This window comes from Erpetoichthys calabaricus, chromosome 5 (genome assembly GCF_900747795.2).
Source record: "Erpetoichthys calabaricus chromosome 5, fErpCal1.3, whole genome shotgun sequence".
NCBI lineage: Eukaryota > Metazoa > Chordata > Cladistia > Polypteriformes > Polypteridae > Erpetoichthys > Erpetoichthys calabaricus.
In genome coordinates, this window is record NC_041398.2 from 128,195,065 (window position 1) to 128,212,409 (window position 17,345).

Below are 17,345 nucleotides of genomic sequence, written 5' to 3' on the forward strand. Positions count from 1 at the left end.
GAAAGTAACACGCAAATACTTTTTAAACTTACACTTTTACTGTAAAACTTCAGTAAAAACAACTTTTTAATTAACTTTTAGTCAATATCAAATTGAATTTTGATTCCGTGTTTGGACTTACATAATGACAACGCAACTTATAACTGCCTGTGAGTGAATATCATTTCTCTCTCTAATAAATAAACTGACTTTTTCAAATGTTTGTCCGTGTGATTTGTTAATTGTCATAGCAAAAGCTATTCTAACGGGAAACTGCAAACTTTTTAATACGAATGGCATATCAAGATCTCCTTTGGTGTCTAATGTTATCTGCGGAAGATATACTACATTACCTTTCCTGTTGCCTGTTAAAATTGTACATGTCACTGCTGTGTAACCGATTGACAATTTTTGCATTAATTCGTTTGACTTCATCAATTCTTGGTGCTAGGATTGCCTGTGTACTCATTTCTTCTGTTGATATCCCTTCAGGATGAAAGTCTTCAATAAGATTTTGGACATAATAAGTCTTCTTTTATTGGGAAATTAAAGTTTATAAGAATTATAAGAGCTGAGAGCGCAGGAACTGTGTCTGACAAAAGATTCACACGAATGAGAGGTGAGAGGACAGTGGGCATGGTTGAAAATGGTTGAGAGGAGAGTGGGACTTAAAAAAATCTCTTGGCAATAGTCTTGTCTCATGATTTTCTTTTAAAATAATGTATATATATATATATATATTACAGTATATTGTCAAGCTTGGGTCACAAAGTTGCACAGGAGAGTATAGAAGGATTTCTGTATAAACACAAGTCTCTTTCAGAAGCGATCCGGCCACACAAGTAACAGCTGACAAACTTGACGCCTCGGCCCTGACTCCTGTTCTAAAGAACACAAAGTCTTCCTCTTCAAGGGGATACCGTGGCTTGGAAACAGCAACTGGAGCAGAGGGAAGAGAGACAGCAGAGTGAGACCTTGGGATGACCGCGGCTCCATCTTTTAAATGTTTGAAGCCCTGTGCGCAAGCCCGCAGTTGATCCCGCAAAGAGGAGGTATAAGAATGTGTTTATTTCTCATTGAAAAACTGTTTAAGACAGAGTTTCTGAACAGCGGCCGTGGTCACAATATATATATACTGTGTATATATATATTAAATATATAAAAGGAAATACCTTTGTTTTTCTTTTGAATCAGAAATTTAACAATCTTCCTTATCTCTATTACTTGGGTCTGTTCAGACTTGAAGCCTGCCTTTTGAGTTTGATGCCAAGGGTGATGCCAATCCAGTGGGACCAGTCCTGAAATAAGGGGAGGTCTGGTGTTGTGTGATTTTTTTTTTTTAGAGACCTGCTCCCTTTTTTAAGCTTTGAGGTAAAAGGATTTCACCACAATTTCACAGGGTCTTTTTGGGTAAAAACAAATAGTATGAGTAAGGGTGATGCACAATTTATAACTACTGTCTCCACCCTTAAAGTGGAGGAAGATGACCCAGAAAGTGTACGATGTAATATTTGCCCTGCCTCCAAAGAATCCTCCCCTTCCACCTGCTTGCTATAAGAAGAATGCTGTAACCAAAATAGACTGTTCATTATTGAAGCAGCCTTTGTGAAGAAAAGACATTGTAACATGTCTTAGCCTAATTCAAATGATCTAGCTGTGAAGCAAACAACCCCTTTGCTCTTTTCTGTAGAAATTGTTTCGAGTTTGTTGACAATTAAATGGGACACCTTGACCTTGGAATGTTGGCTTTACATTGTATACACACTATATATACATACATACAGGGTGAGTCAAAATTATGCTAACAGCTATATAAAATGTAATGAATTATTATCATTATTATTATTATTTGAATGGCAGAAACAATTTATTCACAAAACATACTTCATATGTGCAAGATGATTTATTGGAATGTCTAAACCAGTTCATAAATTGTCCGCAAAATTGTATATAAGTATATACATAGCAGTACCATTAGTGTTAACATAATTTTGACTCACCCTGTATATGTGTAAACAGGGTGAGAGTGTGACAGAGCGAGAGAGAGAGAGAGAGAGAGAGAGAGAGAAGGCTTTACAAATTAAGAAATGAGAATCAATATAAAACAGATTTTTATAAATGTTTAATAATGCAGAAAAACTATTGTACAAGTATGTTGGTGTAGCCACCATTGTGGTCTCATGGTACCAAAGAATAGGATGTGTATAAATGAAACCTGAACTCAAACTTTGTTACATAAGAAATAAGCAAAGATTTCATTTTTCAGCCTTCATGTTTATGTGATTACAGACAGCAGTCTGCAATCACATTGTATATCAAAAAGCACTAGCAGTCAGATGAAAAGTGCCTATGTGGGATTCAGATCTCTGATTTCAAATTTTACTTTCCCTCAGAAGGGATCACAAATAAATTTCATTTGCTTTGTCTAAAAACTAATTGTAATTCTCTTCAGATTCACTCTGTAAACACCTTAATACAGGTCTATTCTATGTCTGAAGATGATTTTTTTTAAAAGCCTTTTTGCACTGCATATAGATGATATACTGTCAGAAGCCATGTGCTTTTCTTGCTCAGGTTTTCCTTAATGAACATTCCCTCTGCAGTCCTTAGTTGCCATGGGGTCATGTGATGCAAATCCAAAAATCCCAGCCCCCCCTAGGAGCCTCTCACAGATTAGTGTGGCTGTGTGTTCAGAGAGAGAGAGAGAGAGAGAGAGAAAGCAGGCTTCAGCGGTGGACGCAGGCGCACTGATCCGGTTCGGATAGTATTTCACATTCACAGCTTAGCTTTTTTTTCAGTCAGAACAGCAGTAAACACTTCAGCACAATTCCATGCCACAACCTAAGAGAAACATGAGAACAAAACTCTCACTTATGTGGAATTACAGATTTCTAATACTTTCACTTATGTAAGTGATCCTCAAGACTCTGGCACTGGATACTTTCCATAAAGGAGTTGTCTTCATCTGCTTTTCCATTGCACTAAATAATGAAATTACTGACTTTTAGCATGCGTTTTGTGCCTTCTATATTTTGACTGAGGCTTCCCAGTTCAAACAGCAGAGTACATATAAAATACGAATATCTTAGAGAGGAAGTCCGAAGAACAGCACAACAGATTGGACTGGACAGCATTGTGCCAGCAAAAGCAGAGCGGCTCTTGAGATGGCCACAGGAGGAATCACAACCCTTCCTACAGTACCTGAGGATGGAGCCAGTAGCACCTTCCCTCCAGGAGGCTTCAAGGAGCCCAAGAGACTCTATTGTAAGAATGGGGGCTATTTTTTAAGAATTAATGCTGATGGAAGAGTGGATGGAATAAGAGAGAAAAATGATCCTTACAGTAAGTATATAAACAATGGGGCTGGTAAGGGGCACTCTATGCAACTTTCTAATTATAAAATTCTAATTTGTGAGAAATGTACAGTAATAGGAAAATGTCTTTTGGGGAGATTTTAAGTATGAGCACAAAAGGTATTTACAAATAATTAGATACTTTCCTAAAACTTTTTAAAACATTTGTAAACTAGTTTATGAAGCATGGTGTGCCATTTTTGCCACTGATTAACTTTTGCCTGGCCTGTGCAGCATAATATAAATAAACCAAAAGCCACACAAGCTGCTGTCCTCCTAAAAGTTGATTTGTAGTGTATATAAATGAAACTCATTCAGATATTTTAAACTGAATTGGCTTTCTAGCCATCTCAGATTACTTTAACGTGAACGGTAGTGCATCAGTAAAAAATGACATTATGATTCTGTCACACCGTATCAAGCATGGAGTTTTTACTTTTAACTTCAGTACAGACATTTGCTAATGGTTTCCGAGGAAAATGAAAGTTCGGTCAATGGAGTGCAGTTCATGACAGTACACGGAGGGAAGGCTGCAACAGTTATGATGAAACAGAATGTAAAACAGATCCAAAAAAAAAATACTACACGTTTATTTTGAAAAATAACATTTGGGGAAAATCCTAGCTTTGTGGGCTAGGGTTAGTTTACTGGTCATTTAATAAGATGACTGGGTCTTCTCCTTATTTATCCCTTTTTTCACAATCTAACTTGAAAATTTACTTTGTTCTTGAAGCAAACAAATCAGTGAGTACCATTTTTGTTTTAACTTTGGAACTTGCACTTATTAAAGTCAACTTTGAACTTTGAATAATATATGAAATGTATGTGATAGTTATTTCCATGTGGGTGACTAACTTCGCAGAATGGTTGAACCTAAACTGTGACGAAACTGCGTCAGTGTCCATCTGCAAATAGAAAGTAGGTGAAAGTTAATTAGAAAACAAAAACAAAACAAAAAAAATCAAAATGTAGAAACACAACAGCTTTGTCTGCTCAGACTTGGTATGACAAAACTAAAGCATCTTGGGTACCTATGGCAGATGAAAAAGCTCTCCCACATCACACTTAATCATAAATGTGCTACCTGTTTATCAAACTTTTTTCTCAGCTTTAAGCTATCCATGTGGAGTCTGTGGCAAAGAAATATTTTAAATTGCAATCTTTAGTGTTTACTTATCAGACTATGGACTGTTTCTCTCCTTTAAAATTGACAGTTTTAATATTCTATAGAAGATATATTTATGATAGAATCCAATTCTTCAGCATTTACTACAGTCCGCTTGGAGACAATCCTCTCTTCATTCTTTCAATTTTCATTTTATTCTTGCAATTAATCCCCTAAGTACTATTATCTAAAGTTTGATTATTTTTTTTTTTAGAAATACAAATGGGTAAAATAACAACTTAATTTAATCACACTAGGAACAGCTGCTCATCACTAACCGAACTCAATAGCGTATCATCTGCAATACAAATTAAAAGGAATATCAAGTAACAGACAACACCTGGCAAACCTCAGATCTACAGACAAATAGCCTTATAAAGTATAAATGTTTTTCAGTTAGTGATATCATTTTTCTACTGTACAGAGACAATTACACACTGCCCAATTATAGTTGGGTACCAGATGGCATACCATAGGTGCTAGGTGCTTAAAGAATAAATTGAAGAATAAAGTTGTGTTAGCACGGAATGCTGCATTGACATGCTCATGGACTGAGCAAAAACAATCATTCCTTAAACTGACTGAGGCCAAATAAATGCTTTCCTTTTATCTGTTGTGACTTTTAGAGAGTGCTGAATATTTTTATTAAAGATTCTTTGTCCCTTTCAGCAATGATAAGTGAATGCTCTTTCACTGATTAACACATGGGGATTCTCTTAAACAAGCCAATGCCCTGAGAGCTCATTAAAAAAAAACAATGGAGTCCCCCAATAACATAGTGGGCACTTCCGGCATAAGTCACCTGGAGCAGTCAGTCAGCCAGAGTTCCAAACCCTGAGCAAATTTAGGCCGGCTGCACTTCCACCTGTCCTGTCCACTTTTATCACGCTTTAGGCCCATGTGACCAGAAAGCACAGGCCCCTCGCAGCACCTTAGGTTGGAAGATCTCCATGGAACATCAAGAGACTGTCCTATCTCTCTCATATAAGGAAATCTTTCACATCTATTTCTGTCATATAAGGTCTTTCACATTTTTATATCAATTTTTAGATAGTGCCTTGATCTGTATATCTTTTATACTTGAAAAAAATCAAATAAAAATCCCAAAATAATGCTTACATATGGCAAAAAAAACTATTATCAGAACTTTATTTAATTTTACCTAATTCGTTCATAATGAAAACTCTCCAGCAATTTCCTACTGAATTTTAAAAATTTGATTACATCTTGCCTGAAGAAGGGGCCTGAGTTGCCTCGAAAGCTTGCATATTGTAATCTTTTTAGTTAGTCAATAAAAGGTGTCATTTTGCTTGGCTTTTCTCTACTAAATTTCCCAAATGATTGTGGATACATTTTAGACTGTTGTGAATCAATAATTGTTTGTTTACATTAAGAAATTATTAAATTGTATTTCAATATTCCAATAGTTAAATAATAATTCATATAAATATTTTATATCATTTTTTTAATCTACTTATTCTAATACAGGGTTATTAGGTATAAAGGAAGTTAGGAAGCAACCATGGAAGTTCATCACATGCTCATTTGGCCAGATTAGACCTGTCAGTTAGCTCACATTGTACATCTCTTGAATGTGGGAGAAAAAGTAGAGTGCCCAGAGAAAAACTTATGCAAACACTGGGAAAGCGTGCAAACTCTATAAAGACAGTGGTCAGGCTGGGATGTGAACAAAGGGCTTAGACTTTTCTTCCTCTGTGTCCCCTATAACTTCAATTGACTCCTTTAGATTTAGGTTTTACGACACAGTTTTATATTGAGAAGCTCTGAACCCTGTCGCATTTACAAATACACCTCCTTGCCACTAGAGGGCATAAGATCTCATAAAGGAAATTATAGTACAGTGTTGTTCATCAGAAAGTACAAGCGACTGCAAAGCAGCTACAGAGCCTAGGGTCTTTATGACGAAGGTAATGTGATACAGTTAAATAAATAAGAAAATAGAAAACACCACTTTTTAAAATATAAGATCACCATGCAGTATGTACATACAAATACATATCCGTGCATGCTATGAAAATGAATATCCTAAAGATAAAAGCTCTCATGGTCATCAGAGACTGAAGCCTATTCTACTGGATACAAGGCAGCAGAAGCACTAGACAGAGTGGCAGTCCGTCTCAGGACCCACTCAATTAACACTTACGCTAACACTTACGAGGGAAGGGTTTCATCTGCAATTATTACTAATCATTTGAATCAGCACTTTTTTTTGGATGTAGGAGAAAAAGTACTTGGAGGAAAACTCACCCAGACATGCAGACAGTGTGCAAACTAAGCATAGTCCAGGCACTGAATTCAAACTCACGACTGTGTGTACCTGCTAGGTAGCAGTGTTATCCACTGCGCTACCTCAACCTGGGAAATTTAAACAAACCGAATTGTGAATGCTCTGTAGTGTGGCATTAACAAGTTTTGTAAGGGAAAGTGGAGTCAAAGCCATTCATGACTTAATATGTCAAACAAGAGTAGTTCTAATTATTATTTTTTCTAAAGAACTGTAAAAGATACTAAAATAAATTGTAATATCTATTTGATATAAATTAATGAAATTGTTTTTGTATGCCTATTAGGGAGCCACCTTAATTTTGCAATATTTTGAATCTGGTGAAAATAAATACATAAATGCAATGACTAAAGTTTAGGTCATTGTCAAAGATAACGCCTAAATGTCAAATGAACTGAGCCAAAGTAAAATTTAAGCTGTTCATTTTAAGAGCAGGCAGTAAGGTCTTGGTCGATGCAGATCTGCCACAAAAATATCTTTTTAATTTTCACAATATTATTAAGAACTTGTAATTTTCACATATCCACTGTTTCATGTTGCTAAAGCAGGCCATTAGTGATATAACTGAAAATATATCATTTGGATGAACTGATAAATACAGATTAGTTGATAAATCAGAATTTAATGGATATTTAACACAAAGTGTCCATGTAACATCTGAAAATAGTAAAGTATAAGGAGAGAAAAAAAAGAATAGTATCAAGCACAGAGGAGGGACACAAAACTAGAAATAACATCAGTCAGAAATGAGGGATATTGTGATTAGACTGCTTTTCATATTAAAAAAGTTCAGCACTTGACTTCTCTTACATAAAATTGTAAATGTGAAATTTTGACCCTGTTGCAATGTTCTTTCTCCCTGAATATATAAGCCTATACAGGAAATCTATATGCTTATGTTTATATATAGGAAGGCATGCAAGTGCAGTAATAGTGCTGCTGCCTCACAGTAAGGAGATCAGGGTTCATGATCTCCGTAGGTTTCTTCTGGGTGCTCTTATTTCCTCCCTAAGTCCAAAGATGTGCAGGTTAGGTAGACTGTCAAAGATAAATTGAACTGTGTATGTGTATATGTGTGTTTTCACCCTATGATGAACAGGTGCCCTGTCTAGTCAAGTCAAGTAGAGCTTTATTGTCATCCTAACAATATACTTACAGTACACAGTGGGACGAAATATCGTCCTCCAGAGTCAGAAGGTGCAATACACAAAAATACTCCAAAGGGATTGTTCCTGCCTTAATGATATATATACGTAGGTTTTATTTTATAAAATATATCACAATATTATAATGTTACACAGACCAAAAGGATTCTCGCACTTATCATCAATTTTTAGGCAGCTTACTGTCTTTAGGAGGATGGCTTGCAGCTACCACACTAATTTGAGATCATGTGACTGCTGAGGTTGCTGCAATGTCCTTCACGGTGCCAGTGTCACTGCCACACCTTATGACTTGCATTTACAATGCTTGTGTCATGTGGCTGACCTCTTGCTTTGACATGAGCACCTTGTTTTATGATCGAAATGTATGACTTTCAGATATCAGTTGGCATGTTCTCTACGCTTGACTGTCTGTGCAGTATGCATACACAACTGTTGTCCTCCTGTCAGCTAGGACACATGTAGATAGATAGATAGATAGATAGATAGATAGATAGATAGATAGATAGATAGATAGATAGATAGATAGATAGATAGATAGATAGATAGATACTTTATTAATCCCAATGGGAAATTCACAGAGCTGCTGAAAAGGCTGCCACTCACGGCGGCGCCGGATGCCTGCTCACTGTGTCTGTGCTCGGGTAGCCATTGGTTCCCTGTCAGCTACAGCATGCCCCCGTTAATCACTTTCCATGAAAAGGATCCAAAGCTGAATTTCATGGCCGAGATACCCTCTATGAACAATTCATGGGTCATGTCATGTGGCTCATAGCATAAGCTCTTGATTCAGACTAAGATCAAGCTGCATAGCCCAGTAGTTTGTGAGTTTTGGGAAGACAGATAGACAACACATGCCAGACTAAAAAAACAATTGCAGTATGTTAAACAGGAAAAACGTCACAACAAACAATCGCTCCACCAAGCTGCATCACTCCCCATATCCAAGATGGAAAGGCTTTATAAACTGTGCCATTTAAAGGGCTTTAGCCACTATGGAGAATGAAAACAGCAAACAGTATAGGCTTGAGATGACTGTTATATAGGCAGTTTTGGAACAGGTGCAAACATCATCTGGATGAGCAGAGTGCCATTTGGTGTGCAATAGAAGGAGAAACAAACATGGCAGCACTGAAAACTCTACTTCAATACAAAGAAAGAAAGCAAAACTCAGAATGAGATCTTAGATTAGATTTAGATTAACATTTAGCTGTGGGCGGCACGCTGGCGCAGTGAGTAGCGCTGCTGCCTCGCAGTTGGGAGACCTGGGGACCTGGGTTCGCTTCCCGGGTCCTCTCTGTGTGGAATTTGCATGTTCTCCCCGTGTCTGCGTGGGTTTCCTCTGGGCGCTCCGGTTTCCTCCCACAGTCCAAAGACATGCAGGTTAGGTGGATTGGCGATTCTATATTGGCCCTAGTGTGTGCTTGGTGTGTGGGTGTGTTTGTGTGTGTCCTGCGGTGGGTTGGCACCCTGCCCAGGATTGGTTCCTGCCTTGTGCCCTGTGTTGGCTGGGATTGGCTCCAGCAGACCCCGAGACCCTGTGTTCGGATTCAGCGGGTTGGATAATGGATGGATGGATGGATTTAGCTGTGTCTAAATACTCAGATAACTGAAATGGGAGCAAAGATAAAACTGGAGAGGCCTCTAGTTTTAAAAAAAAAAGTACTAGACATATCAACTTTCACCTTATATACAGGAAATGGCCACAATACTGGACCTCAACCTACAGCCATCACTATTGTACAGTATATTCAGAACACAGTTGCACCAAGACTCGCAATTTAGAGATGTCAATTGATCCAACAACATGTCTTGGCATGTGTGGAATCTTACCATAACACAAGGAGAATGCTAAGAAACCACAAAGATGGCATTCTGGCCTCTAATCAAACCAAGGATTCAGTTAATGCATGTGGCATACATCAACACTAGGGGTGTACAATATTGGCAAAAATTATCTCGATATTTTCTGGGACTTGGACAGTAACAATAATTAGATGATATTTTGCATTCTTTAAAAACTTGTTTGTAAAAGTAATATTGATCTAGTTTGGTCTTGATTATAGGATATCAACTGTAGCTTACTAAAGCAATTAATGGAAACAACAGTTAAGGAATACATGTCTTATTTATTCACTTAAAACTAAAGTAAAATGACACAAAAAAATTTAAATCACCAGTTAATGTATTACTGAGATCAAACAGTGCATGTACAGTATGAGAAAAAACATTTCAAAGTGGCCAACAGGATTTACACAAAAGACCAACAAAATTATTATAATCAGATCATTTTAAATAGACACCCATGATGTAAACAAGATCTCTTTTAATTAAATCTAACAACATAGTTTGCGGAGCTGTTTATCCCCTGGTGCGGCTTGCTCACTCAGTTTTAGGTAGCTACGTTAGCTTACCTTGTGGTGCGCTGACCATGAACACACGTGCAGTAATCTATCCTATTAGGTTACATGAGACAGTGAATGTGTTTTAGAATGTTTTCTGCTAACTGAATAACAATTTCAGCTTGCATTGTTAAAACAACCAACATTACTAAGTTTTCATTTAAAAATGGCATTTCTAAACAAAAATTATCACTGTCCACATTAGGGCTTTCACATTGTTTCACTGCACACACTAACATACTAACAATGGCCTAGGCATTCATCTACACATGGCATGAGAGGAAACAGGAAGAGGAAGTGTCCTTCTTAAACAGTCATGCCTCCGGCCAAACATTTATTATAAAACTGTAGCGGTTGCTCAATTGCTTACTTTTTGTGTAGGTATGTAGCATTCAAACTGTAAAAAAAGCAATTCAGATGCATATACAGTAGGTAAGCAATACAACAAGTGCTGTGGAAAGCAACTCCTCTATGTCAGCTATGTTGGAATATGTGTTTCTTTTGTGAACGATGACCAATTAGAGAATGAGACTTTGTAATGAGCACAATCCATTTAGGGAAGGGGTGTGTACAGTAATCCCTCCTCCATCGCGGGGGTTGCGTTCCAGAGCCACCCGCGAAATAAGAAAATCCACGAAGTAGAAACCATATGTTTATATGGTTATTTTTATATTGTCATGCTTGGGTCACAGATTTGCGCAGAAACACAGGAGGTTGTAGAGAGACAGGAACGTTATTCAAACACTGCAAACAAACATTTGTCTCTTTTTCAAAAGTTTAAACTGTGCTCCATGACAAGACAGAGATGACAGTTCCGTCTCACAATTAAAAGAATGCAAACCTATCTTCCTCTTCAAAGGAGTGCGCGTCAGGAGCAGAGCATGTCAGATAGAGAGAGAGAAAAGCAAACAAATCAATAGGGCTGTTTGGCTTTTAAGTATGCGAAGCACCACGGCACAAAGCTGTTGAAGGCGGCAGCTCACACCCCCTCCATCAGGAGCAGAGAGAGAGAGAGAGAGAGAGAGCAAAAATCAATACGTGCCCTTCGAGCTTTTAAGTATGCGAAGCACCGTGCAGCATGTCGCTTCACGAAGCAGCTGCACAGAAGGTAGCAACGTGAAGATAATCTTTCAGCATTTTTAGACGAGTGTCCGTATCGTCTAGGTGTGCGAACAGCCCCCCTGCTCAATCCCCCTACGTCAGGATCAGAGAAAGTCAGCGCAAGAGAGAGAGAGAGAAAAGTAAGTTAGGTAGCTTCTCAGCCATCTGCCAATAGCGTCCCTTGTATGAAATCAACTGGGCAAACCAACTGAGGAAGCATGTACCAGAAATTAAAAGACCCATTGTCCGCAGAAATCCGCGAACCAGCAAAAAATCCGCGATGTATATTTAAATATGCTTACATATAAAATCCGCGATGGAGTGAAGCCGCGAAAGGCGAAGCGCGATATAGCGAGGGATTACTGTATAAGAAAGGCCAGAGCAGACTACAGACTATACTTCCTAAAGAGACTCAGGTCTTTTGATGTGCGCAGCAAGCTGCTGAAAATGTTCTTTCTGTCCACAGTAGCCAGTGTGTTACTCTACACTGTAGCCTCCTGGGGAAGAAACCTAAGCACAAAAGAAACACAATGCCTGAACAAATTTATCAATGCGAATCCTGGACATGGTGGAAGCTGTTGTGGAAAAAATGATGGTGGTGTAATTAGATGCCGTTGTCAAAAATCCACTCAATCCCCTCCATCCCCTCCAAGTGGCACTCTCTTATCAGAGCACTTTTAGCCACAGCCTCATTCCACCACAGTGTGCTAAGAAGCACCTTTGGGGGCTTTTTCTGTCCACTGCTATCAGGCAATTCAATGCTTTCACCTGATGTACCTGTTAATTGTACTTATTTATTTATTGATAGATTGATTGATTGACTGATAGAATCATCTGTCCTTGTTTTTTTATGTTTCTGCTGCTGTATGAATTTGAATTTCCCCATGGGATTGATAGTTTTATTTAATCTAATCTAATAAGCATGAACAAATCACAGCATGATTAGAGTCTATGATTTCAAGCGGTTTGTTGCATTCATTACAGCAAGGCTAATCTAAAATATTATTATAACATGGACAATATTAAGAATTAGCCACATTTAAGTTTCTAGTAACCTTATGAAGAAAACACTTTGAGAAAAAAAATAGAAATAGCAAATTATACTTATTTACAAGTCATGCTACACCCAATCTGCTTGTTCTCACTCAAATGAGCAGATGTTCTTGATTATTAAAAAGACTGGACTTCTCCTTGGCACTTAAAGAAATATACCACTCAAACTTTTTCATACATTATGTCCAAAACACAAATACTTTTATTAAAATACTGCTAAATAAACAAGTTCTGGAAACGCTCTCATGACTGAAAATGAAACATGCTGAAATGCAACCAAACATTTTCATTTGGCTAACATTGTCAGCTTGTGTCATGTGTCAACTTTGCAAAGACCACTGACAGACAAATGCAACTAAAGATTGAAATATAAAGAAAAGTGAATAGAAAACATCATCAGGAAGAGAATATGTCCTGGACATGTGCATATTTAAGATGTTTCAAGAAGCAGAAGGTCACTTCACCCATGCAGTTTCGCAGCCTGCTGCTGAATAACCATGAGTTGTTCCAGTTGTGGATATAAAGATAAATGGAACAACAGAAGGTGAGTCTGTATTTCAAATGCTCCTTCATGTTTAAGCATATTCTGTTTAAGTAGAGAAGAACATTTTCCAGAAGTAACTTATTTACATTTTTTTTATTAAAAATACATGTGTTTGGGACATTGTGAGCATATGACTGGATGACTTGACATTTGAATTAGGGAAAAATTAGTAACATTATACTTTTTAATGGACGTTTTATACTGTTTACTGTTGTCCAGTGTGGGTCACCATAGATGTAGATTCTATCAGCAGCTTCATGTTTTGTATGAAACATGAAATGAAAGCTTTTCTCAGCTATCACTATAAGCTACATAGGGTAAGTAACTTATAAAAAAAAAAAATACTATTTTTGGGTGTGAGTATTCCTTTAAGGTCCACCAGACACTTAACTATACTGTTATCCTTTGGAGTCTTTTGGTCTTTATAATATCAGAAAAAAAATGTGCACAAAAGTCTACAACTAATTTATTTGTATGTTTACACCATTTAGCTTGCTACGTTTTGCTCCATTTGTCAAAAATGTTACCTGTATTAGCCTCATGTTATGCTTTATCTATAGTTACTAATTATGTGCTTCATTTTCATCATATCATTGCTTATAACCTTACAATATCAAGCGTAACAAAAGACATGACTTTTCATTAAATTTTTGGAAATGAGACCTAACCTCAATCAGATGTTAGCTACATTACAGTCATGTTCGTAATAAGCAATTGAAATTCTTATCCACTACCCTGAGGTGTTTTAGAGCAGCTGTTTGTTTATACTTGTGGGAAAATATAATTATTGAGAGCAGCTGTGTCACTAGTGATACTTTTTTCTTAAGAAATGTAAAAATCAGATAAGGTTTACTTAAGCAAATATGTAGGAAATGTAAAGAGATATTTATACATTTATACATTTATAACATCTGTGGTAGGCTGGTGCCCTCCCCGGGATTTGTTCCTGCCCCTGTGCTGGCTGGGATTGGCTCCAGCAGACCCCCGTGACCCTGTGTTAAGATATAGTGGTTTGGACAATGACTGACAGACATGACTGACATTTATAACATATTACGGATTGGCTCTGGCAAAATATTCCCTTTCTGGCTTTCAGCTCCTCTTATGACTTCTTATCCTGAACTTATTTTATTAGTTAAAAAATATCCAAGTTGAAACATTGGCTTATTCTTTTAAACAAGATCCATCATTCAATTCCATTCCTAATTGAAAGTTGCTGCTGCCTAGCACAGTCAGTACAAATACCACAAGACATGACAACAAACCAGAAATGGAGATAAGAAAAAAATGGAAGAGAAAGTGGTCTCCATTGAATTTGTACCCTGAGCCTTCCAAAATATCATAAACAAATGTGATGCCACATTGTTCCCAGATAGGATTACCTCCAATGCAGGCGTGGGTACTAGGATTAGTGGAGAGACCTACACAATTTTCTACACTTTTAAAAAATAAAGGTGGGTTGTGTGGCTCCTTTTAAAATTTCTATTTGACAAAGAACCATTTCATTCTGGGAAAACAGACATCTTTAATGTATAGAAAGCTAAATTACAGTAACGATTTGGATCACAAAAACCAGGTTACCCAGCAGGATTAGTTAAAGAAAATCTGAAATTTAGCCCACATTACTGTTGTCCTGCTAAGAAACACACAGGTGATTTATTTATTTAATAAAAATAAATTTAGCTACCTTCTGGGGACTCCCTCATTCTGCTGGGAGACTTCAATGCTCACATGGGCAATGAAAGAGAGACCTGGAAGGGCGTGATTGGGAGGAATGGCCCCCCCGATCTGAACCCGAGCAGTGTTTTGTTATTGGACTTCTGTGCTCGTCACGGATTGTCCATAACGAACACCGTGTTCAAGCATAGCGGTGTTCATATGTGCACTTGGCACCAGGACACCCTAGGCCTCAGTTTGATGATCGGCTTTGTGGCCGTGTCGTCGGACTTGGACACTCGGGTGAAGAGAGGGGCGGAGCTGTCAACTGATCACCACCTGGTGGTGAGTTGGCTTCGATGGTGGGGGAGGATGCCGGTCAGACCTGGTAGGCCCAAACGTGTTGTGAGGGTCTGCTGGGAATGTCTGGCAGAGTCCCCTGTCAAAAGTAGCTTCAACTCCCACCTCCAGCAGAACTACCACCACATCCCGAGGGAGGTGGGGGACATTGAGTCCGAATGGGCCATGTTCCGTGCCTCTATTGTTGAGGCGGCTGACCGGAGCTGTGGCCGTAAAGTGGTCGATGCCTGTCGTTGCGGCAATCCCCAAACCCATTGGTGGACACCGGTGGTGAGGGATGACGTCAAGCTGAAGAAGGAGTCCTAAAGGACCTTTTTATCCTGTGGGACCCTGGAGGCAGCTGATAGGTACCGACAGGCCTAGCGGAATGCGGCTTTGGTGGTTGCTGAGGCAAAAACTCGGGCATGGGAGGAGTTTGGGGAGGCCACGGAGAACGACTTTCGGACGGCTTCGAGGAGATTCTGGTCCACCATCCGGCATTTCAGGAGGGGGAAGCAGTGCAGTGTTAACACTGTATATGGTGGGGATGGTGCGCTGCTGACCTTGACTCAGGACGTTGTGGGTCGGTGGGTGGAGTACTTCGAAGACCTCCTCAATCCCACTAACATGCCTTCCAATGAGGAAGCAGAGCCTGAGGACTTGGAGGTGGGCTCCCCCATCTCTGGGACTGAGGTCACCGAGGTGGTCAAAAAACTCCTTGGTGGCAGGGCCCCGGGGGTGGATGAGATACGCCGGGAGTTCCTCAAGGCTCTGGATGTTGTAGGACTGTCTTGGTTGACACGCCTCTGCAACATTGCATGGACATCAGGGACAGTGCCTCTGGATTGGCAGACCGGGGTGGTGGTCCCCCTCTTTAAGAAGGAGGTACCGGAGGGTGTGTTCCAACCACAGAGGGATCACAGTCCTCAGCCTCCCTGGAAAAGTCTATTCGGGAGTCCTGGAGAGGAGGGTCCATCGGATAGTCGAACCTCGGATTCAGGAGGAACAGTGTGGTTTTCTTCCTAGTCGTGGAACAGTGGGCCAACTCTACACCCTTAGCAGGGTCCTGGAGGGTGCATGGGAGTTTGCCCAACCAGTCTACATGTGTTTTGTGGACTTGGAAAAGGCATTTGACCGTGTCCCTCGGGGAATCCTGTGGGGGTACTCCGAGAGTATGGGGTATTGGACCCCCTGATAAGGGCTGTTCGGTCCCTGTACGATTGGTGTCAGAACTTGGTCCGCATTGCCGGCAGTAAGTCAAACCCATTTCCAGGGAGAGTTGGACTCCGCCAGGGCTGCCCTTTGTCACCAATTCTGTTCATAACTTTTATGGACAGAATTTCTAGGCGCAGCCAGGGTGTTGAGGGGGTCCGGTTTGGTGGACTCAGGATTGGGTTACTGCTTTTTGCAGATGATGTTGTCCTTTTTGCTTCATCAGGCCGTGATCTTCAGCTCTCTCTGGATCAGTTCGCAGCTGAGTATGAAGCGGCTGGGATGGGAATCAGCACCTCCAAATCCGAGACCATGGTCCTCAGCCGAAAAAGGGTGGAATGCCCTCTCAGGGTTGGGAGTGAGATCCTGCCCCAAGTGGAGGAGTTCAAGTATCTCGGGATCTTGTTCACGAGTGAGGGAAGAATGGAGCGTGAGATCAACAGGCGGATCAGTGCGGTATTCGCAGTGATGCGGGCTCTGCATCGGTCTGTCGTGGCGAAAAAGGAGCTGAGCCGCAAGGCAAAGCTCTCAATTTACCAGTCGATCTATGTTCCTACCCTCACCTATGGTCATGAGCTATGGGTAGTGACCGAAAGAACAAGATCGCGAATACAAGCGGCTGAAATGAGTTTCCTCCGTAGGGTGTCTGGGCTCTCCCTTAAAGGTAGGGTGAGAAGCTCAGTCATCCAGGAGGAACTCAGAGTAGAGCCGCTGCTCCTCCGCATCGAGAGGAGTCAGATGAGGTGGCTCGGGCATCTGATCAGGATGCCTCCTGGACGCCTCCCTGGTGAGGTGTTCCGGGCATGTCTAACCGGGAGGAGGCCCCGGGGAAGACCCAGGACACGCTGGAGGGACTATGTCTCTCGACTGGCCTGGAAACGCCTTGGGATTCTCCCGGAAGAGCTAGAAGAAGTGGCCGGGGAGAGGGAAGTCTGGGCATCTCTGCTCAAGCTGCTGCCCCCGCGACCCGACCTCAGATAAGCGGGAGACAATGGATGGATGGATGGAGGTGTTGCGCCTGTATATGTATTGTAATCCGGTCTCTTGTTGTCTATGTATGACGTCGTTTTTTG

At 40.0% G+C, this 17,345-nt stretch overlaps 1 protein-coding gene across 1 annotated transcript in view; it reads left to right on the forward strand.

Annotated features, from left to right (window-relative positions):
- The first annotated feature begins 2,474 nt into the window (after positions 1-2,474).
- Positions 2,475-17,345, forward strand: part of fgf2 (fibroblast growth factor 2) — a 52,108-nt gene continuing 37,237 nt past the window's right edge. The window contains exon 1 of the mRNA XM_028802034.2: positions 2,475-3,321. Coding sequence (XP_028657867.1) covers positions 3,144-3,321 — 178 coding nt within the window. The 5' untranslated portion in view covers positions 2,475-3,143. The remainder of the gene's footprint in view (positions 3,322-17,345) is intronic.